We start from the raw sequence: 24955 nt of genomic DNA on the forward strand, positions 1-24955 counted from the left end.
CCTACGTTACAAATTACTTACATCTAACAATAATAATAATAATAATAATAATAATAATAATAATAATAATAAATGTTCACCATGAAGCACTGAAAGTTTCTCTTGATGTGAGTAAACCATGAAGAAAAAAGAAAGACAAGGGGGGGAAAAGAGGATGTGAAGAGCAGGAATATGGCAGGAGACAGGGAATATGTAGGAATGAAATGGCAGAAGATTGGATAAACAAATAAGCAAATAAGTAACTGGACCATTTCAGCAAAGAGATAAAACTGGTGGAAGTAGTGGAAAGATATGAAAGAACTGGCTTGAATGAGAGCATATAGATCTGTAGGATACACCCTCTTTGCTGTGGCTTACAAAGAGAAGAGAAAATATCCTTTGGGTTGCCATGAGTTTTCTGGGCTTTATGGCCATACAGTGTTCCCTCGCTGTTTTGCGGTTCACTTCATGCAAACTCTCTGTTTCGCGGACTTAAAAAAAATAATTTAAATTATAAGTAGCGAGGGAACGCTGTATATCCATTATCAAAGTGTGTTGTTTTTCCAACATAGATGCTGCCACAGACTTGAGTTTCAGAGTTACTCACAGATAGGCGTTCGTGTGGCTGGCAAAGAGCCTGGAGAGGGCCAGAGAGGGCTGCCAAGGCAGCTTCCACCGGGGCTACTTCCCTGGAAGCCAGAAGTGTTGCCCTAGTTGATGGAGGCAGCGGGCTGCAAGGCAGGTGTGTGTGGCTGGCGAAGAGCCCGGAGAGGGCCGTGAAGGCAGCTTCTGTTGGGGCTTCTGCCTTAGGTAACCAGGTGAGAGCCCCATGTCAGTGGGGAAGTGGGCAGGGAGGGAGAAGGGTGGCTCCAGCAAGAGGAGGGGGAGGGAGGGAGGGAGGGAGGGGGAAAGAGGAGAGGAAGAGAGGGAGGAGGAGGAGAGAGGTGTGGGCAGAGTGTCCCTATATTGCAGTTTTTCACTTATCGCGGGTGGTCCTGAGGGCTTCTGCCTCAGGCAATCAGGTGAGAGCCCCATGTCAGTGGGGAAGCGGGGAGGGAGGGAGATAAGTGAGGGAACACTGTATTCCAGAAGTATCCTCTCTTGAAATTCTGCCCACATCTATGGCAGGCATCCTCAGAGGTTGTGAGGTCTGACACATGAAAACTCCCACAACCTAACTATTCCTATCCAAGAAAGTCTTCCACAACAAAATATCCTTTATTGCATAATTCCTGAATATGCCCATGTGATCCTTGCCAACACAAACATGATCTAATAGGCCCAAGCCTATGAATCTGGAGGGGACTGTGTCACCCAATGTTCCACACTTGCTATGTCAATTGGTCTTCAGCATTAGGGAGTTCATACTCTTTTGTTGTCTGTTCTGTAAAATGCCTACCAGATATTCAGTAACATAGTCAAGCTTACCTGCCATGCCTCGACCTTCTTGATGTCTGCACAAGACCCATTGGTGAACATCCCTTTTCCTGGGACACAGGTGTAGATATCCTGCAAAGCATGGGCGATTGAGTATACTGCTAAGTACACGTTATAAGATATCCGTAGGTGGGTATAATCCATGTAAGGAGTCTCTACACTGCTGATGTTTTCCGCCCCTGTACACGGTGGGCGGAAGCCAGCTGTGACATTTCCAGGTCTAGCGCCTTCTTCGTGGCCCTTTAGGAAAGACATAGAGCCTGGATGGTTCTTATTTCCATCTGGTAGGTAGCAGTTAAAAGTCTCCTCCCAAAACTCTTTGATAAATCCATTGTTGATGGATTTCTTTGGATGCACCTTCTGCAGAAATTTCCGAAAGCCCGGGATCTGTCCTGCTTTCAGAGCAAATCCAATGGTGCCACCCATGACATGAAAAAACTGTGGCATGGCTATCAGTGAAGAGCTGGCCCAGGCTTCGCTTGCCAGCCAAATCCGGCCAGTGATGTTATGTGTCACGATCTCTTTGATGAGTGGTTCCAGATCTGGGCCACTCGAGAAGACGACAATCACCTTTGCTGTAGAATTCTGGATGACTTTCACCACCTGTTGGATCTGGTCTTCAGGCAAGTACTGGGCAATCAGCTCACTGAAGTCAATGCAGATATTCCTTTCCTCTGTCTCTTCCCTGAATTTTTCAATCCCTGGTCTGCCATAATTATCATCTGCAGCAATGGTACCCACCCAGTTCCAGTTAAAGTACTCAACTATGTCTGCCATGGCTGTGGCCTGATGTTCATCATTTGGTATAGTACGCAGGAAAGATTTATACTCGTTTCTGTTGCTCAAGAGCCGGCTGGATGAAGCATAACTAACCTGGGAGAAAGGACAAAGAATGAGCAGTAACATTGCTAAGCAAAGTGAATAAAAGTAACAAGCCAAGTCAAAACAGCTCTGAAAGCATTGCTATGTGTTTGTTTGTGGAGGTGCTTTTGTTATCTAAGAACTCTTGTTCCTTATGAAAGGAGTAAAGCTTGGGGTGATGTTGCTCTCTGTGTTAAACAAGGCACAGAGTCAATAAAGAGACAAAATTCACATGTTCTACTCTTCTCCAACATAATTAAACTGTATGCTTATTTTTCCTATTCTCCATACAGTAATCACACAGTTTGCTGAAGAGTGAGCAAACAAAAGAAATTCCTATGTTGTGTGTGTGTGTATTCCACTTTCACATAGCAACAAAAATTAACATGAGACAAAAGAATTAGGCTGGATCTACAGTGCCCTATAACTGTGGGACTGTGGCACAGCTGGCTGGGAGTCAGCTGCATTCAGATCACTACTGACCAAAAGGTGATGAGTTCGAAGCCTGCCCGGGTCGGAGTGAGCTTCCGACCAATTTGTGTAGCTTGCTGTTGACCTTTGCATCCTGAAAAACAGTTGCATCTGTCAAGTAGGAAATTTAGGTATCGCTTATACAGGGAGGCTAATTTATGACACCATAAAAATTTCCAGCAAGCATGCAAAGAATGCGGAAGTACTTCACCAGTGTCACAAATGGACGGTGAAGCAACAGCTCCCCTGGTGGCCAGAATATCTTCATGAAAAAAGCTGGAATGTTAAATAGCCTCTGTGTGTCTGTCTATATATGTTGTGTGTCTATGGCATTGAATGTTTGCCATGTATATGTACACTGTAATCCGCCCTGAGTCCCCTGCAGGGTGAGAAGGGCAGAATATAAATACTGTAAATAAATAATAAATATAATGCAGTTTCAGAATGCAGAGTAACTGAATTGAACTGGATTATATGGCAGTGTAGACTCATATGATCCAGTTCAATGCAGTTAATCTGCATTCTGAAACTGCATTATATGTCACTGTAGATGCAGCCTCCGTGTCAGAGGAATAGACTCTTTACAAATGCAAGGCTAAACGTATTTCCTTCAGAGATGCTAAGAGGAATTTCTTACTCCCAAAGGCTATGCCTCTGTTAAGGAAATGAAGTAGAAACAATAGAACACATTTTATTGCAGTGCCGTTATTATACAGTGCAACGTAGCCAGCTTTTAGATCCAATTTTGTCCCACATGACCAGACCTCCCACATAGAGGATTGTTAGATATCTCTTAGAGGACAAGTGCCACAGGATGACTTTCATGGTGACAAAATTCCTTGCAGTGGCAACAAGGATGAGAAAGAAACTAACCTCCAATAGGAGCATTACTTGAAACCATGTAGATGTATCTTGTACAATTAAATTCTCCTGAGATGGGATAATTAATTAATGACTGCTTGATCACTGATGGGTGTATGGGCCATAATGAATGTTGTTGTTGTTGTTGTGTCAGAGGAAAAGGCACAGGAGCCAGAGAGTCTCAGTGAAAATTCACAATACAGGATTAAAATCACTCAAGGAAAAGGGGAGCCAATCTTGGGGAACATTTACACCAGACCTGCACAAACTGGCCCTACTACACAACACCCTTCCCCACTCCGTCCCTGCCTGCCTGACAAGAAAAGGAAATGGTGCAAAGCCAGTGAAGGGCCTGGACTTTTTCTTCACCGGCCAGCCCTTTGTCTGCCTAACTGTCCATATAAAAATAAATTTGAAGATTCATATAGAACATTAATAGTTATATGCTTGGTCACACTAATATAGCATTTACAGTTATGTTATATTATTTTGGCTGGATTTCTATTTATTACATTTATATCCTGTCGTTCCTCCAGTGTAGGTATGGTAACATAAAAATTCCTCCCCTCCCATTGGAGCTACTGATAGAGATAGCAATTGGCCTAAATAGAAATCATCTTTTAAAATTCAGCTCTACTTTGGCTATCATGCTAAGGCAGTGGTTCTCAATTTTCCTAACTCTTAATACAGTTCATCATGTTGTGGTGACCCCCAAGCATAAAATTATTTTGGTTGCTACTTCATGACTGTAATTTTGCTACTGTTATGAATTGCAATGTAAATATCTGATATGCAGGATGTATTTTCATTAATTGGACCAAATTTGGCACAACTATGCCTAACACTATGCCCACATTTGAATATAGATAGGGTTGAGGAGGGGATTGATTTTGTCATTTGGGAGTTGTAATTCCTGGGATATTTAACCTACAATCAAAGAGCATTCTGAATTCCACTAACAACGGAATTGAACCAAACTTGGCACACAGAACTCCCACGACCAAGAGAAAATACTGGAAGGGTTTGGTGGGCATTGACTTTGAGTTTTGGAATTGTAGTTCACCTATATATAGACATCACTGTGGACTCAAAACAATGATGGATCTGGACTAAACTTGGCACAAATATTCAATATGCCCAAATGTGAACACAGATTGAGTTTTGGGGGAAAAGATTCGGGAGTTGTAGTTGCTGGGATTTAAAGTTCACCTACAATCAAAAAGCATTCTGAACCCAGCCCACAATGGATCTGCGTGAAACTTGGCACACTACCTACATGGCCAACATTGAATACTGGTGGGGTTGTGGGGGGAGCTGTTTTTGAATTCTGTGAATTGTAGTTCGCCAACACCAAAAAGGAAGAGAAGGACAGGCAGAGAGATCATCAGTCTTCCCTGCCAAAAGGGGTCCTAAGTATGTGTTTTCTGATGGTCTTTGGTGACCCCTTCATGATCCCCCCAAGGGTCCCAACCCCCAGGTTGAGAAACACTGCCCTAAGGCAAGCTTAAGAACCTCACATACATACACACACCACACATGTATAATTGTGGGAAATGACAATATATATCCAGTACCTGAGGTATGTAAAAAAGACCTAAGAGATTGGCCACCGCAGTCGAAATTCCCGACCCAGTTGCTCCCACTACTGCAATTGTGGAAGGAATGTGCTCTGAGCAATTGCAGAACTCATCCAGATTCAAAGAGTCGATCTTGTTTTGGGCCACAAAACTCAGGGTGGCTTCCAGGGCTTTGGAGACAGTGTTGCAGGTGTCAAATATGCTGTATCCAAGAGTCATGTTGGGAAGAAGAGTTGGGCTGCTATTAATCTCCTCAATGGCAAAGATCATTGCCTGAAGCCAGCGGAAACCACGGAAATTATACCTATAAAAGAAGGGGAGACATTAAAATAAGCACAGCTGCCTATAAGTGAAGCAGAGCAAAAGACAAAGCACCTATGTGGATAATGAAAGTGTACGGCCAAAGTCTTTCTTCACAGAGACATATATCAACTCAGTTCAAAAAAGGGAATGCAACACAGATTAATTTCAAACATTACTCACATCTAAAAGTGTGTTAGGCATTAGAACGTTTATTCTTTGACCTGTTGGATGAGATCTGGATGCATTTTACAGTGACATGAGATGTGTCATCCATTTTATTCTCTTGGTATTTGATACATTTGATCAAAAGGCACTTCTGGGCATGAAGGCACCACTTTTCAGTGATCATAGGCTTCTGTGTTGGGGAATCTTCTCCTCAAAACGCTCAATTAAACATGTGATGGAAATAAATGCTCAATTAAACATGTGATGGAAAGGCCTCCCTAAGAATCTCAGGGCCCAAACAAATTTGTACAGGAGATGGGATTTGCTATACAGCTTGTACTTGAGCCATGTAAGCCATTATAGGCTATAATTAGCACTTTGAATTTTGCCCAGAATCAAACTGGCAGCTAGTGGAACTGTTGTAACTCTCTCTATGTGTGCTCCATGTAGTCAGCCCCACTCAAGAATACGGCTGCATTGTGCCAGTCAAAATTTCTGAACACTATTCAAAGGCAGTCCACAAAGTCCATTGCAGTAATCCAAATGGGATGCAATAAGGCATGTACTACCATGGCTAGAGCCAATGTCCTAAGAAATGGGTGCAGTTGTCATAAAGGTTTTAAATGTGTGAAAGCACTCCTGGCCACTGTGGAAACTTGGGCCTCCAGCTTCAACACCGAGTACAGGTGTACTCCCAAACTGCAGACTTGTGGGTACATGTGTTCATGAAACCTGCTATCGCCAAAGTTGCCTACAACTCCTTGGGCAGCAAAAGAGAGAACGTTGGCAGTAGCAACCAATCTCAATGTTAGATTCCAGAAACCTAGAGGGACTGTGAGGGAGAAAGAGAAAAAGTGAAAGAGAAAGAGACAACTGCTGGTTCTTGCAGGTTGCTGTGGTGGAGTCACTGCAGAGTCTAAGGCAGTGGTTCTCAACTTTCCTAATGCCACAACTCCTTAAAAGTTCCTTATGTTGTGGTGACCCCCAACCATAACATTATATTTGTTGCTACTTCATAACTGTAATTTACTGTTATGAATCATAATGTAAGTATCTGATATTCAGGATATTCACTGGACCAATGTTGGCACAAATATCCGATACATCCAAATTTGAATACTGGTGAGGTTGGGGGTGGGTGCGGGGTTATGTTGTATCTGGGAGTTGTAGTTGTTGGGATTTATAGTTAAAGTACAATCAAAGACCATTCTGAACTCCACCAACAATGGAATTGAACCAAACTTGGCACACAGGACTCCCATCACTAAGAGAAAATACTGGAAGGGTTTGGTGAGCATTGGCCTTGAGTTTTGGAGCTATAGTTCACCTACATCCAGAGAGCACCGAGGACCAAACTTGGCACGAATCATCAATATGCCCAAATGTGAACACTGGTGGAGTTTGGGGAAAATAGACCTCGACATTTGGGAGTTGTAGTTGCTGGGATTTATAGTTCGCCTACCATCAAGGAGCATTCTGAACCCCACCAACGATATAATTGGGCCAAACTTCCCACACAAAACCCTCATGAACAACAGAAAATACTGTGTTTTCTTATTGTCTTTGGTGACCCCTCTGACACCCCCTCCTCACAACCCCCCAAGGGGTCATGACCCTCAGGTTGAGAAACACTGCTCTAAGGACTCCCACTAGACCTCTTTGGCTTGCCACTTTTCAGTTTCTTCCAGCACAGCAACACAGAGAGTGGCCCGCACAAGGGAAATCTTGAACTACCCCATTCCTTCTTCCCTGCCTTCCCCACTCCATTATGGTTACAAGTGACTTCTTTCTACTGCCCTTTCTTCTCCTTTCTCCTTCTACTACCCCTATATTTTCTTACTCATATTCATTATCTTCCTTCCATCTCTTTCGCCTCTCTAAATCTTTGTTCATTCAAAACAACAAGAATATACCCTCAGACAATGATTTGGACTTCTCGGATTCTCAATATTTTAAAGTTTATGTAAAGTAAAGATAATGGTTTCCCCTGACATTAAATCTAGTTGTGCCCGACTCGGGGGAGGGGGTGTTCATCACAATTTTTAAGTTAAGAGCTGGCGTTGGACAACCTCCAAAGTCATGTGGGACTGTGTTGAGCACCATTAGGTACTACTAAATTCTGTAGATTCCTTCAGAATAGACATTCCCACAACAATCACCAGTTGCCAACTAGGGTTTGGCCCTGAAATTCACAGAAGCTGGACAACTCCTGAGCTGGCAACCTTACTGCTGGTTTGGTGACTCTATGGCAAAGGGAAACTATAAAGCCCAATTACTAGTTTCCTAAGCTGAAATAGCTAATGGAAGCCTCCTGATTTGCTTTTGCACACACATCATCAGTTGGCTGTCTCATACTTGCCCACCTGTAATCACTCAACCTTTGAGATGTTTGTCTTTCACAATCCTATGACTAGTATGGCAATTGCATCCAGCCATACTTCCCAATTAATGAGCTTCTTGTGTGTTTCTTCTGCATTCACATTCTGAACATATATTGACCTTAAATGGTCTTATAAGTGCATAGAGCAGGACAATGTAGTATCATTTTCATTCATATTGGGTTCATCACTGTAGATTTAATGATCTCACTTTAAATGCCGTGGTTCAATGCTATGAAATTATGGGATCTATAGTTTGGTGAGGCACACATCCTATTTGACAGAGAAGTCTAAAGAGCTTGCAGAACTATAACTCCCGTGATTTCACAGCATTAGGCCATGGAAGTTGATGTGGTGTGGTGTCTACAGTGTAGATGCACCCACTATTGTGTGTTTTCAAGTCGCTTCCGACTCATTGTGACCCTATCATAAATTATAGAGCACGTCTTTCCCCAGGTCACCCAATGGGTTTCTGTGGCCAAGCAAGGATTTATAATCCACTGCTGAAACCATCTCACCATGCTGGCTCATTAAGTTTATAGGTAGGGTCATAACTGATCTATATCAGTGTCACAACATGTGTGGAAGAAGACAGGAGTGACCAGTCTGGCAGGGGAAATGAAAGCAAAATGGATCAGTTTACAAAACTTAGGGAAATAAGCTTGAAGTTTGAATACTGACAAAAGTTTAGAGAACTTAAGACTTTTTGAACAGGAATTATTCAATGGGATGTTGTAGGTTTTTCCGGGCTATATCAATGCATAGGTAAACCAGGGGTGCGTAATTCCCCCGGTTTGAAGGCCACACAACACATGCCATCAAGTATGGGAGGACTGTTCCCCCCATGTTTCCATTTGAATTATTTTTTTATTAAAACCTCCCTGCATCCTCCACACAACCATTTTGCCACATTGAGGTGGAATGAGAAATTTGTCTGTCATCTTAGGGCAGTCCACACAACATGGTGAAGTTTTCCACAAACCTATTGTAAGTGGGACATGGTTGGATGGGGGGGGGGGGGGGTTGAGTTGGCATGGGTACAGAGAAGAGAATGAAGTGATAGAGTGATTCAAAGTTATATGCCATATACTTAATAAGTTTAAACACAGAGTGTATACATTTTGGGACCTTTCCCAAGGGAAAACACTTCTAGATAACAGTGTGATAACCCAGCTTATCCTTATTATCAATTTACTGTTTCAAATTCTTCCCTCCAGCGGCCAGGGGGACTGCTCAGCCTTCTGCCTGAAACTGATGGTTAAAGGTTGAGTATCCAAGACCTTCTAACTTTGTTTGTGTTGTTGATGTTGTTATTATTTTTAAACCACATCTGACTATAATAGCTGTTTAGCAGTGGAACTCTCTGCCTCCAAGTGCGGTGGAAGCTCCTTCCTTGGAAGCTTTCAAACAGAAGCTGGATGGCCATCTGTCCGGGGTACTTTGATGGTGCTTTTCCTGCATGGCAGGGAGTTAGACTAATTGTCCATATGGTCTCATCCAACTCTAGTATTCTATTATTATTCTAGGAGAGAACTAAGGAGAAATAATTCATTCAAAGCAGAGGCTGTTCTCTCTGCACACAGCAATCCTACCTATCAAAATAGGGTCAAAATAGCCAATCTATGGCCCCTTCCAGTCAGGCCGGATGTGGCCTGCAAAGGGCTTTCTTGTGGCCCGTGGAAGGAAGGCAGGAGAAAGGCCGATCAGCAAGGGGAAGCCTTGTTCCTTAACCAGCCACATGCAGTTCCCTTTTGGCGAAGGAGCTGGGATTTCCCTCGCTGATCAGCCCTTCTCCTGTCTGCTTCCCTGGCAGACAACGAAAGTGCCAGCTAGTCAAGACTGTTGAAATGGAACTGTTTTATTGCTCAGTGTCCATCAATACTGCTGACAGAAATAAAGTATATCTGCACCTTTCTGTGAGGCAGAGAGTGTGACTCAAGGCAGCCATTTATAAATAACTAGCTTTACCCGCCACGCGTTGCTGTGGCTAACCTTCTCTCCCTCTTTCTCTCCTTCTTTCAGTCCTTCCTTCATTTCCTTTTCTTCTTTCCTTTCTTCCTTCTCTACCTGTTTACTTTCTTCCTTAGCTTTTTGCTCCCATCCTTCCTTCTCTTTATTTCTTTCCTTCCCTCCCTCTTTCTCTCCTTCTTTCTCTTCTTTCTTTGCTCCGTCTTTCCTCCCTTCCCTTTTTTCTTTCCTTCTCTCCTCCTTCCTTCTCTTCCTCTTTCCTTCCTCCTCCCTTTTTATTTTCCTTCCTCTTTCTCTCCTTTCTTCCCTCTCTATCTCTTTCCTTCCTTCCTTCGGTCTTGACTTCCAGTCTTCCTTTTCTTTCTTTCTTTTCTTCCCTCCTTTCTCTTCTACCTTCACTTTTTCCTCTCTTCCCCTTCCCAAATTCCCCTTCCTTCCTTCCTTCCTTCCTTCCTTTTGACACCTTCCCTTCTCCTTCCCTTTCTTCTTTTTTTCTATCTTTCTTTCCTTTCCTCCTTCCTTCCTTTCTCCCTTCTTTCCCATCCTTCTTCTCTCTCTGTATTCTTTCTTTCCTACCTTTCTTCTTTCATATACCTTCTCAACTTCTCCTTCCTTCCTTCATACACCTTCCCTCCCTTCCTTCCTCCCGGTGGCGGCGGGGGAGGGGGAGGAGGGATGGATTTGGACAAGGCGGGAAGGGGCGGGGCGGGGTTTGGAGGGGGCGTGGCTTTCTTGGAGGGGGCGTGGGCGGGGGAAGAAGAAAGAGGGGGAGGAGGGATGGATTTGGACAGGGCAGGAAGGGGCGGGGTGAGGTTTGGAGGGGGCGTGGCTTCCTTGGAGGGGGCGTAGGCAGGGGAAGAAGAAGGAGGGGGAGGAGGTAAGGTTGGGGTATGGGCGTTTAAGGGGCGGGGCGGGGAGGGTAGGGGTGTGGCGTGAACGTGGGGGCGTGGGCGGGGGAAGAAGGAGGGGGAGGAGGTAAGGTTGGGGTATGGGCGTTTAGAGGCGGGGCGGGGGAGGGTAGGGGCGTGGCGTGAACGTGGGGGGCATGGCGTGAATGGAGGGTGCGTTGGAAAGAGGGCGTATGGGAGGGTAGGGGCGGGGCGACGGAGGATGGGGGCGTGGCTTGCGCGGAGGGTGTGTTGGCCGGCCGGCCATGTGCGCACGCCGGGGACTTGCGGCGGGGCGGCTTTGCGGATGCTCAGTTGGTTTTTGTTATTGTGAGTGTGTCGAAATGTTGTTTAGAATTTTGAATTGGTTTGTGCATACCTTGTAGGTTGAGGTATGTGCATGGTAAATTTGGTAAGTTTTCGTCGGGGCGTTTTTGCGTTTTGCTGTCCCGTTGGACGCCCTTTCTCTTTTTATATATATAGATTACCTTATGTATCTTGCATTTTCTGTGTATGCATTTTCTAATCCTAATTATGAAACATTCTCATTGATAACATTATAATTATATGATTGCTAGGTGGTACAATGCATTTTTCAGGTTTTTCTTACTGTTTATGTTTAGTTAAGCAGCAAAATATTTTTTCACATTCATATCATTTCATTATAAATAAAAATCTTGCATAGTCAGAGTAATTAATACATATTAATTGAAACTTCCCTTTCTAATAATATGGTATATTTGCACAATAAGTTATTCATTACTTATAGCTTCACCTGGAAAGTGAGGTGTTAAAAACCTATCTGAGGACAAAGAGGCTTTGCCTATTTTAATTTCAGCCCTTTACTACTGACAAGTTGTGCAGTCCTGTTCTAGATTAAAGGCTTTTAGCAAAGTGTGTCTTCTACATTCAGTGCATTGTCACTTCTTCTTTCGACCACATAACATTTTTAAAATTATGATAATTATGCAATTTCAAAGAAAACACCAGCCTCAGCAGTTTCTAATTTCCTAACATGAGGTTCTGCACTTTGACAGACTTCTATACTCAAGCTCATTAAAGGCTCAACACACTTCTCTCACAGTCATTCCTCAACTGACATTCCCTAACTGTCATCCTGTTTAAACCTGAACATTCTAAACTGTCACTGAGTCGGTCACGTGACCTGCAGCCCCTCCCACTGTTTTAGGTAAGTAGAGATAAGGAAACAGCAAATCATATAAGATATACTTCAGGTTATAAAACGACACATTACAAAACAGACAAACATCATACAGATGAGGCTTGAGAAAGTTGCTTCTCCCAACAATCTTTGCATTCTATAAATACAAAGAGTCTGAGTGCTAGTTCTGCTCTTTCTCTCCTTAGCTGAAACAAACAAACAAACAAACAGAAACATATGCACTTTACAGGGGTATGACATTTTCTGGAATCTTGGTAAAATGGTGTGGAGACCATTGTCCACTAAGAATTCAGCTGAAAAGCCCTAAATTTTTCAAAAGGATTAAGGCTTTACTAAGGACCTCATCACATTGAAGTTCTGAATCCAGGGAAAAGTAGAGGCATCCGTAGGACAGTGGGGCAAATCTGGCGGACCTGGATCATCCCCATCAAAACAATCTTAACAGATTAGAGAGATGGGCCAAAACTAACAAAATGAAGTTCAACAGTGACAAATGCAAGATACTCCACTTAAGTAGAAAAAATGAAATGCAAAGATACAGAATGGGGGACACATGGCTTGAGAGCAGTACGTGTGAAAAAGATCTTGGGGTCCTCATGGACAATAAGTTAATCATGAGCCAACAATGTGATGTGGCGGCAAAAAAAGCCAATGGGATTTTGGCCTGCATCAATAAGAGTATAGTGTCCAGATCTAGGGAAGTCATGCTACCCTTCTATTCTGCCTTGGACAGACCACACCTGGAAGATTGTGTCCAATTCTGGGCACCACAATTGAAAAGAGATATTGTCCAGCTGGAATGTTTCCAGAGGAGGGCGACTAAAATGATCAAGGGTCTGGAGAACAAGCCCTATGAAGAGTGGCTTAAAGAGCTGGGCATGTTTAGCCTGAAGAAGAGAAGGCTGAGAGGAGACATAATAGCTACAAATAAATACGTGAGAGGAAAACATAGGGAGGAGGGAGCAAGCCTGTTTTCTGCTGTCCTGGAGACTAGGACGTGGAACAATAGCTTCAAACTACAAGAAAGGAGATTCCATCTGAACATTAGGAAGAACTTGAAAGCTGTTCAGCAGTGGAACTCTCTGCCCCAGAGTGTGGTGGAGGCTCCTTCTTTGGAAGCTTTTAAACAGAGGCTGGATGGCCAACTGTCGGGGGTGCTTTGAATTCAATTTTCTTGCTTCTTGGCAGGGGGTTGGACTGGATGGTCCATGAGGTCTCTTCCAACTCTATGATTCTATGATTCCCCATTTCATGGGGAGAAGCATCACCACCCGGGTTCCCCCATGCTTACCCCATTGTACTCAATGAGAAGACGGGAAGCCTCCTGTGTTCTCAGGACTTCACCATAGGATGAATTCAGCACAGAGCCAGAACGGAGCCCCACTGGGAGTAGCCCTTTGCCATGTGATGGGCTCCATTCGGCTCCATCCTGGCTCCATGTGGAAATCGTCCAACAATGGAACCAAGACCCCATGTGATGAGATCGTGTTTCACAATAACACCTTCCTTAGATGAACCCCAAAGGTGCAAGATATTCCACACTAGATTTTGAAACACACTTGCTTCTTTAACAGGCAAAGATGGCAAAAATAATGTAGGGAAAGAAAAGAGATGGTATCAGGATCTGTTTGATGTTATTTTAATGTGGTCTTGAGAGATGGTCAATGAAGATAAAGGTTTTGGCTCTTATTGGCTAAAAGGGGAACTTGAATAAAGGCAGTGAAAGAAATGCAAAAAAAATTTCACAATCCATTAGCATCACAAAAATAAATCCTATTGAGATATGGACAAGTATTTATCATTTTGCAGCCAAAAGGAACTTTGTATGCTAGATTCAGTGGGTCTCTTACATTCCTTATGCTGTCAGGACTGGATATGAATTTAAGTATTGTACCTTTAAAGATTGCCAATTAAAATAAATTTCAGATTACTCGACATGATGCAAAAAAAAAATCAGTGGAAAGTGAATCCTAGTTTGCTAAGAAAAAAATGGAAAGTGATTCCCTCCAAAACACGATCCTTGAATAGCAGACTGCCTAATTCAATTTCACACTTCCTGAGGGAGATCAGGAGAAGCATCTTAAAGGGAATCCAATGATTGACTTCCTTTCAATGTGGTAACATGTTGGAGGTTTATGATGCTTTTGTAAAGTTTGCTTCTATTAAAGATGTCAGAGAGCATAACTGATGTAGTACTTCCGTACTACAAAATGCAATTTTTTCAGAGAACTCACTTTTTAGGATTGCAAACAGAATTTATTGGGTTTGAAATATGTAATAGGGTCTGAGTGGGAACAGCAACTGTGTCATGCTGTCCAAGTGACCACTATAAATAATTCAATTTTACCATGCTAATAGATTTGTTTCCTTGTAAGCATCACCTCATAGTTCCTAATTAAAAGATGTAAAGTGGAATTGAATTTTTATTATTATCTGACAAACTTGGGAGGCATAAGATTCCATTATCTACTTTCTCAGGGTAATTTCCCTCTTTTTCTCTCTTCCGCATTAAGGAAACTATGCACATCTGCATTGAAATAACTACTTTTTTCTTGCCACTGGAAGAGAACTCTTGCACATATTTTTTTTCTTTATTAATGAAGTCAGGGGAGAAGAGTCACATACAGTTCACAAAACCTGGGGTACAACCATATACATATTCCCAGGCAGCTAATTAAACTTGATATATGAGCTTTGGAAACTGTTTTTTTTTGGGGGGGGGAGTTGAATGTCCAGGAAGACCTAACACCGTAATCTGGTCAAGTATCATTTTGTGAATCTAAGGAACCCTAGAGCCAAGATTAAGTTGTGACTCCAACAACTCAGGATTGACCTTTCTCTCACCTCCTGAGCCCCACCCTCTCAGCCTCAAGGTAATTAAAAATAAAAGGATATGTATAGGTGTTTCTTGTCACCCCAGGAAACACCGACACATAATGTAAAGGTAAATGTTTCCCCCTGACATTAAGTCCAGTCGTGCCCCACTCTGGGGTGTGGTGCTCATCTCCATTTCTAAGCTGAAGAGCCGGCGGTGTCCTTAGACACCTTCAAGGTCATGTGGCCAGCATGACTGCATCCATATACACACACATGAAATCATACATTTCTTTAATTAACAAAATTCACTCTGCCAGGTTTTCTGGGACTGTCTCTTTCCTTTTCTCCTTTCTAACTTCTTCACTGTTGCAAAACTTTGCCTAATTGAACTGCCCGCTCCAATATGTTACTATTCTGTTTTTACAACTGTGCTTCTGTTGTACAGCTGATCAGGGCAACACCCAAGGTTATCAAATATCATAATTTATATTATGTAGTGCTTATGTGACTTTGGACTATGTGGCTGTCTTGGGAAACAAGACAGATTCTTCCACTTGACTCCCCGCTGAGAGACTGATTGCCAACAATCCCCAGGACCCAGGAGTCACTTGATTGACTTTCTGTTTTTCTGAGCCTTAGAGACAGAGCACAGACGGTGTTCAGCTAAGATAGCTGCTAAAAAACGCTGAGCTAATTGGGAGACGCCCTAGCACCTCCTACGTTGGGAATTCAGGGCTATAAATCAGAAGCAGGAGCAGACAGCTTTCGCTGGTAACAACGATCCTGATACTGCTGTTTTCACTCCAATGGAATCTGCTTTGTGTCTGCTTCTAAAGACTTAGTTCATTGACCGTTGTCTGATGGAAGACTGCTGTTTCTTTTGGGAAATTGTAAGAGACTTTAATTTGTGTCTGGATTAAGATTACCTTGCTTTCTTTTGCACTTTTCAATTGTATTTGCTTATCCTTTGTATTTGCTGAAGTAAAACATTTTTCTTTTACTTTCAACATTGTCTAAATGCTGTTTTTGAAGGGCAACTCAGGACAATTCTACCTTAATTCAAAAGTGAGGTGCTATCTGCAGCCCAAAGAGACTTAGCATATCTAATTTCAGCCCCTTACTACTGGGAAATTGTGCAGGTCTGATTTAGACAGTATTTCTCTATTGATGCAACCCAGAGTTGCCGCACCACACTGTTGACTCATGTTCAGCTTGTGGTGTACTAAGACTCCTAGATCCCTTTCACGTGTACAGTTTTCCAGCAAAGTGTTACCTATTCTATATCTGTGCATTTCATTTTTACTGGTAAATGTAGCTGTGGTGTTGCAATAGGTTAAACCCTTGTGATGGCTGAACTGCTGACCTGAAGGTCGGTGGTTCAAATCCACGAGATGGGGTGAGCTCCCATCTATCAGCTCCAGTTTTCCATGCAGGGACATGAGAGAAATGTCCCACAGGATGGTAACAACTGATTCTCCCACACCAGAAGCAACTTACAGTATGTTCTCAAGTCACTTCTGACACTATAACAATTGCATTAGAGACTATGTTGTCTGATATGATACATGGAGTACCTTCAAATCACAGATATATAACATTCTGGGTTAGATGAACCAACATCCGAACTTAATATAACAACGTCATACATTCATGGATAGGCAGCACTTGTGACCACAGTGGGAAATGACTTTAAAAAAAGACCCAACAGGACAAATTCTAGACTATTTACAAAATCAGCATTTGGTTTCACTTCATAGAGATGGGAACTATGGTCACTGGAGTTCTTGAGCGTATATTACATATTTTTGCGTAAGCTTACCTTATGCACTCTACAGATTCTGGCCGAGACTTCAGATCCTGGTGTTTAGCAGCTACTCCAAAATGAATGGGAAATAGTCCACCGAGAATAATATCTCCTTTCTTTTGTGCCCTTTGATTTGGTCCATAGGCAGAGGTATTCCAAGTAAACGCAAAGAAAAGCAAATAAAAACTATAAAAAGTCATTGTTCCTCCTTTTCACAAAGGGATTATCTTGCAAACTTCAAAATGTAAGAAGGATAAATGTAATACATTCCAACAAACTGTTTCTCTTTGGAACAGTGCACACGATGGATTTGGCAGACATGGCTAATTGATGGTAATCCACTAGCTGTAGTTATCCATCTCACCAGTGGGTTTCTTCATTACACTCTGCAAAGTCCAGCAGCTTCTTGAGGACCACTACAGTGTTAGTTTGCCTAAAACAGAACAGATGTAAAAGAATCAGCTCAGATGCACAAAGAAATAATGTTGAACTTTCAGAGAAAGAGCCCCTCTCCCCTCCTCAAAATGCATTATTAATCTTTTATTCCTCACAACTAGCACATTAACCTTAAACAATAAGGATCTTCATACCTCTCCAGAGGTGCACTTTTAAAGTTAGGCTTCTCAACATTTATTTTTATTTTTTCATTTATTAAAAGTATTTAGATATTGCTCACCAGGATCCGTATGGTGATCCGCATCAGATAAAAACAATTAAAAGATTAAATATATAGATACAAATGTTAAAAAGAAACTAAAAACAATGGGTTGTTGTGAGTTTTCTGGGCTGTATGGTCATGTCCCAGAAACATTCTCTCCTGATGTTTCGCCCACATCTATGGCAGAGGTTGAGGGGTCTGAGGTTCCCTGCCATAGATGTGGGTGAAATGTCAGGACAGAATGCTTCTGGAACATTGCCATATGGCCTGGAAAACTCACAGCAACCCAGTAATTCCGGCCATGAAAGCCTGACAACAAACTAAAAGCACTCATCATAAACAATTTAAAGGCAATGTATTGTCAAAGTTTTTCATGGCTGGAATCACTGGGTTGTTGTAAGTTTTTCGGGCTGTATGGCCATGTTCCAGAAGCATTCTCTCCTGACATTTCACCTACATCTATGGTAGGCATCCTCAGAAATTGTGAGGTCTGTTGGAAACTAGGAAAATGGGGTTTCTATATCTGTGGAAGAAAGAACTCTTGAAAATGGGGTTTCTATATCTATGGGAGAAAGAACTCTTGTCTGTTGGAGCTACGTATGAATGTTTTAGTTGGCCACCTTGCTGAGCATTTGATGGCCTGACAGTTTTTAGAAGTGGCTTGTTACTGCCTGGGGGAATCCTTTGTGGAGAAGTGATTAGCAATCTCTGATTGTTTCTTGCCTGGAGTTCCCATGTGTTTTAGTGTTGTTCTTTATTTACAGTTATAATTTTGGAAGTTTTTTTTTTTGTACTGGTAGCTGGATTTTATTCATTTTCGTGGTTTCTTCCTTTTTGATGAAATTGTCCACTTAGCTTTTAATGACCTAGCAGTTTTAAGGTGAGGCTCCTTGCTGCCTGGGGAAATCCTTTGTTGAGATGTGATTAGCTGTCCCTGATTGTTTCTTGTCTGGAGTTCCCCAGTTTTTGAGTGTTGCTCTTTATTTACTGTTTAAAAGCAGGCAATTAAAACAGCAGAGCAATATCAAACACCAAAGACTAGATGGAACAATACTGTTTTAGCTGCCTGCTCAGAAGAGATGGAACCAGCTAAACATCTTTTGGCAGGAAATTCTACAGTCAGGGTTCTGCTAGAGAGAAGGTCCTGCCATATGAACACCAACTTAGTCTTATCAGATGCTGAGATATGCAACCCTGAGGATCTCTAAATTAGGGCAGGCTCATGTGAGAGAAGGCGTTCTTTCAAATATCCTTGAACAATGCTTTTAAAAAGATTTTGCTGGTCAAAATCAGCACACTGAGTTACTATCAAAGGTGAAATGGAAGGCAGTGCAGTTCTTGTAAGATTCATGGTTATGTGGTCTTTAAGTACATATACCTTCAATAGTAGGGATGCTGTATTAGTTGCAGCGCCTGAACAGGGCAGCATCATATAGAATATGTTTAACAATCTAACCAGGTGGCAACTAAGGCCCCATCTACCTTTAATGCAGCTTGAAGCTAGCTTCAAACCTGTGGTGATAGACAACAGACTCTTGTGAGAAAGAAGTGTCTGAAAGAAAGCCCTTAAAGCACATCAATGTTCTGTGTAATAATTGCCGGGGCATCAAACTGGTTCCAGGGTTTCCTATGTAATAATCTGCTCAGTGGAATCACTTTCTTCAATGCCTGTTTGAAACTGACTTAAGTGATCAGTGTAGATGTGGCCTAAGGCATGATAGCACAACATTGCCAAGCTGAACCAACTGAAGCAGAACATGTACACTCCTGGCCACTGCAGCTACCTGGCCTTAAAGCAGTCCTACGTCCAAGAGCATCCTTATGAATCTGTGCTTTCACCAGGAGTGCAAGCATACCCAGAACAGCAACGATTCCAAATTCCAGGTTAGACTTCCTCCCGACCATCAGTGCTCCTATCTTGTATGGTTTGATCTTCAATTTGTAGGCCGACATCCAATTCTTCTTTGCATGACTCAGGACTTCAACTACCTCCCTGCCAACAGTTGTAAAGGACAGCTATATCTGGGATCATCAAAACTTTGGCGACACACAGCCACAACACTCCAGATGGCTTCCCCTAGCAGCTACATGTAGATGTTAGAAAACATAGAAGGCAGAACTGAATCCTTTGGATATCCATGAAGGCCACAATTCATACCTCTGACCTAGATGTTCTTCATTATTTGGTTATTACACTGATCTATAACTTTGCCATGTAAAATATGCCAACCATCTCTCATATGTAAATAACCAAAATAAACAAATGCCAATGAAATAATTGTCACAGAAGTAGCAACAATGCAAGTCCATAAAATACTGTACACAGAAAAACTGCCACTTGAAACTTACTATCAAATCTGTCGGAAAGTTGCAGAACTTTGTCTTTCCCTGCTTCTAAATGGACATCAAATTTAGGACCAGGCTTTTTCACATTTGGGGTGACACAATCAAGAAAGTATTCTGCTCTTTCACTACCCACCTAATGCACAGACCATGGAAAGATTTGGAAGAGGATCTCTGCTGAGATGTGTAGAATATCGATAGCTTCTGGTCAACGGAAGATGCCTTGGACCAAATTTATCTAGGACTTTAAAGGTAACCATCATCACTTTAAACTGAGGGCCCTTCCACACAGCCCTATACCCAAGAATATTAAGGCGGAAAATTCCACATTATCTGAGTGTGGACTCAGATAATCCAGTTCAAGGCAAATATTGTGGGATTTTCTGCTTTGATATTCTGGGATAAAGGGTGTTTGGAAGAGACCTGCACTTCCCTCACTGTGGAAGAACATGCGAATCAAGAATAGGGCTCCACAGTCATGTAACCACCATCACTACACTTGGAAGGCTGTCATATTTGGGACAACAAGGGATTGCCTAAGTAAATAAGAAAACGGAACATGTCCAGTTCATAAGCTATTGGGCTTCAAAACATTCCTTAAAATCCATGCCATTGCTCTCATAGTATCCCTATGAATAAATGGAGTTGGAAAGTCATTTGTACTTTAGGCTATGCTATCAATCTATGACTTTCAAGCAAATCATGAGATGTCACTAAATTCCCTACTATTCCAATTATTTCCCTGGTTGCTTGTTAGAAGCAGAAAGACAAATGAAACTAGTGCAACCCCACAAATAGCTTTACTTATTTATAAGAGCAATTGTTTTATGCTTCTTGCTATTTAAGATGGCTTACATAAACAATATGATAAGTCTAAGAAAAAGAAACCATTTTTAAAAAAGGAAAACAGTGCTATAAATAGCCAGTATGAGTGGAAAAAGTGCTTAACATCTTCCAGTTACGTTTTCAGTGATAAAATCAAATCCGCAAAACCTTTTAACAACAAATCAGAAATAACAGCCAACAAACATAAGGAAAGAGCACAAATCTATGTTTTAGGGAAAGATAAGAGCATCCCAAAGCAAAGCCTGAACTACCTTTAAAATAAATAAAATGGTCCTTGTATAAACATGCCCTAAAGCCCTAAACAGTCCGGGTCCAGGCTATTTAACTAAACGCATTCCGCAACCAATACAGACACTGTGGTCATTGGGGAGGGGGGCTGCTCTCAGTCCCACCCCTGTCTCAATTGTAGTTGGTGTGAACATGAGAGTGGGGCCTTCACAGTGATCGCTCCTTCCCTCTGGAACTCCCTCTCTGTGGAAATCAGAAGAGTCTCTTCACTCCTTTTCCTTTTAGAGGCACTTAAAAACATACTTTTGTACATTGGTCTTTGGGGAGGAAGATGATTAGCTTATTATTGCTTTTATCTTGTCTGACGATGCTGACAGTGATTATATTTCCTTAACTTACTAGAGAGTCATGTTTATATGCTTGTGTATTTTTTATTTTTATATGGATTTTACCAGCCTGTGGTGTTATTTATGAGGTTGATTGACTACATGTTTTAGTCTTTGTTGTTTTATTGGTTTATTTGTAACTATTTGATTTAACTGCTTGTTTGATTCCTATGTTTGCCTTTGGGAGCCACCCTGAGTTCCTTTGGGAAGAGGGGACAGGTTAAAAATAAAGATGATGATGATGATGGTGATTAATAATAATAATAATAATAATAATAATAATAATAATAATACAAGGGAGAGAGCCCTTTCCTCCGTAGCTCCTCGATTCTGGAATTCATTGCCCGGTGAGATTAGGAAAGTCCCTAGCCTAGAAACCTTTAAAAAGAATCTCAAGACCTGGCTCTGCCGCTGCACTTTTGGAGAGTAGCCACACAAGCTTTAGCTATTGCTCCCCCTCAATGTTTCTGTCCTAGGAGTATCCCCCCCCCCTCCCGCCCTTGTACAAAGGTATGTCTATTACACTGAGTTCTCCCATGCAAATAATCTGCTCCTTTTATCTCACCCTGAGTTTTTAAACCATTTTATTGTACATGCAGCCCGCTCACTGTCATTATGTTTGTTTATTGCTTTCTTAGGTTTTGTGTATACTGCTTATTGTATTCATATGTTTTGTATTTTACTGCGATGTTGTTTATTTTTTGTAATTTGTATTTTATTTTATTGTAATCTGTTGTTTGGGCTTGGCCTCATGTGGGCCGCCTCGAGTCCCTGTTGGGGGATATGGTGGTGGGTTATTATTATTATTATTATTATTATTATTATTATTATTATTATTTTGTGAACACATGATTCTAAAATGTATGTCAATGTAAAGAGATACTTTATCATTTTCAGTTAGATAAACGATGGACTGGAACCATTTTTGCTTTCTTTTAAATTGACACCCTGTTGACATGAGATCTGGCTGGCATGATCACTTGACAGGAAGCTTCCCCAGATGGATTATCTCTTTACCTCCTGTATACTTCCTTCTCAAGTGTTGGAGAAATTGTAAGACTCTATGCAAAAGGGGCAAACTTTCTAGATGACTGGATTGTATATGAGATCCATTGGTAAGCCTTAACAGAAAGACTGACAGGCAACAGGACCTACCATTCCATACTCTTGGTTTTCAAAATGTTCTCCACGGAGCCCTTGGGACTCTGTGAAATATACTAAGGAGATCCATTGTTCCCGCCTTCCTCCCCCACCCTCCAAGCTTTTCCTCCGCTTTCCTGGGGTTGCTTCTATTACTATTATTAGTATTACAAAGGCTGAATAGCCAGCTGTCAGAAGTGCTTTGATTGTGTTTTTCATGCATGGCAGAAGGGGGTTGGACTGGATGGTCCCTGGGGTCTTGCACTGGAATACTGTTAAATTTATGTTGGTTAAAATTGTTCTTCATTTTAAATATTGTATTATTCTTTCTTCTTTTTTGCACAACAAACAAGGTATGTGCAGTGTGCATAGGAGTTTGTTCGTGTTTTTTTTTTCAATTAGTTCACACAAACACTATCCATTCATCAAAATACCTACGCCATCTATCTATCTATCTATCTATCTATCTATCTATCTATCTATATACTTCTTGGAGCTGTATGACAAACATTTGCTTCAAAAAGGGCTATGCAGCTGAAAAAGTTTGAGAACCCCTGGTCTGGACTAATGTGGAAAGATGCTTGGAAGAAAGAACTCCTTTGTATCCTTTCATCTCTAGGATCTTCCATCAAATCTTTCCTGATCTTGAGTGTTAGCTCCAGCTTTTTGTGATGGTCTAAACCAGGGGTTCTCAAACTAAGACCAGGGGGCTGGATACAGCCCTCCAAGGTCATTTACCTGGCCCTCACTCAGGGTCAATCTAAGTCTGAAATGACTTGAAGGCACACAACAACAACAACAATCCTATCTCATCAGACAAACCCACACTTCATCAGACAAGCCCACACTTCCCATTTAAATACTAATAAGTGTATATTTTTAAATTGTTTTTAATTTTAGTTATTTATTGTTTTAAGTGGTTTTTGCACTATAAATAAGATATGTGCAGTGTACATAGGAATTCATTCATGGTTTTTTTCAAATTATAATCCGGCCCTCCAACAATTTGAGGGACTGTGACTTGGCCCTCCTGTTTAAAAAGAATGAGGACCCCTGGTCTAAACTAAAGACTGTCAGCTATTCCAATTTGCTCTTTCAATACTGAAAAGAAAAATGGGATAAGAATCTAAATCCGACTGGCAGTCCCAACTAGAAAAAATGCACCGTATTAATGGAATTTATGTAACTACTGAATCCTACATTCATATTGATTCAACATTTTACAGTATTGAATGTTGCAGAATACCATCCCTTACAACCAGATAAACACAGAAGAAAGGCATTTGAGAAAAAGCTGTTGCTTACACAAACAGCATGACTCATTTCATATGTTTACCAAATTAATAAAAAATGCTGCTGCTACTAATGTTGACGGTGATATCCCATGTGTCAGACCTAGTAAAAGGAGACTAATGGAGAGCTCCTCTCTGCAGTCAGATAGGTTATACTCCTGCACACAACAGACCAAAAATGATGTTGAACTGGGGTGGCAGGTCAGAAGTACCTGCAATCCCAGAGCTCCATGTAAATTGATCCATAGCCTGAGAAGAAAAAAAACCACAGGTCAGGAAGAAGGCATGATGCAGCAGCAGGGTGGAGAAGATGATCCTCACTGCAGCAAGTACTAACTGTGGTTTCGGCTGGGACTACTGTTCCTGGGATTGTCACTAACCAACAATAATGATGTCAGCCCTGCTGAACACCGAAAGTCCCTGAAAACTATTTTGCCTCAGAATAAGAAAAAGGTAAAATTCCTTTTCTCTCTGTGAAGGTGATCTTTCTGCACAAGCAGGAATGCACAAACACCCAGGGTCACCCTCCAGTGAATACAAGCCAGCTCACCGCCCTGCCAAGTCCACAGCAGTACACGCTCCATCTCCGGGACGACGGTGTGACTTTTGGAGGCTCTATGCCTCATTTAGCTCTGGTAATGGCCTAATTGGGCTGGAAAAATGCAGGGACAGGTGTGTGATTAAAAACTAGCTTTGTGGTACCTATGTAAACCATCGGAAAGAAAGAGAAGAAAGTTTTTTTGGAGGGGGAAAATCATCTTGCAACATACATTTCAAGGTGTATCTTTTTGCTTTTAATTATGAGCATGCTACCTATAACATCATAGATACTGTCACTAGACGTACACAAAATGTCAATGTTAAATGCACATAATTCTTGTAAAGTTTTATGCAACCTTCATTTACCGATTTCTTTTTAAAGCCAGACCCACCACATTCCTAACTAAATGGCTTCAGCTCTCTGCATCGACTGCAAATATTGTAAATAGATGATCTAAGCTGCTAGGGAAGAAAGCGACATCAGGAAAGTTAAGTGACGAGGCACTGCCATTCATTCAAAACATTCATTTCGCCAGGTAGAGCTCTTGAATGCAGTTTTCAGTTTGTTTCTTTACACACTTCTTAGAAAACGGGCAACAGAATGAAAATGTTTTGAGTTCACAAACTTTCTGCTCTGGATTAATGAGCAGCCATCAAAGTGGTATCATCTGCATATCTAAGGTTGTTAATGTTTCCTCCAGCATGATGTATTCTGCATACAAGTTGAATAGATTGGGTGAGAGTTACAACCCTGCCGTACGCCTTTCCCAAATTTGAACCAGTCTGTTGTTCCATGGACAGTTCTTACTATTGCTACTTGGTTGTTATACA

At 41.7% G+C, this 24955-nt stretch overlaps 1 protein-coding gene across 1 annotated transcript in view; it reads right to left on the reverse strand.

Moving 5' to 3' along the window:
• CASR (calcium sensing receptor) overlaps positions 1 to 16891 on the reverse strand; it is a 42495-nt gene extending 25604 nt beyond the window's left edge. Inside the window, exons 1-3 of the mRNA XM_060762589.2 lie at positions 16707 to 16891; positions 5184 to 5490; positions 1408 to 2289 (exon numbers count right to left, since the gene is read on the reverse strand). Coding sequence (XP_060618572.2) covers positions 1408 to 2289; positions 5184 to 5490; positions 16707 to 16891 — 1374 coding nt within the window. The remainder of the gene's footprint in view (positions 1 to 1407; positions 2290 to 5183; positions 5491 to 16706) is intronic.
• Positions 16892 to 24955: the final 8064 nt, after the last annotated feature.

The sequence above is a fragment of the Anolis sagrei genome, chromosome 2 (assembly GCF_037176765.1).
Source record: "Anolis sagrei isolate rAnoSag1 chromosome 2, rAnoSag1.mat, whole genome shotgun sequence".
In the NCBI taxonomy this organism is placed as follows: domain Eukaryota; kingdom Metazoa; phylum Chordata; class Lepidosauria; order Squamata; family Dactyloidae; genus Anolis; species Anolis sagrei.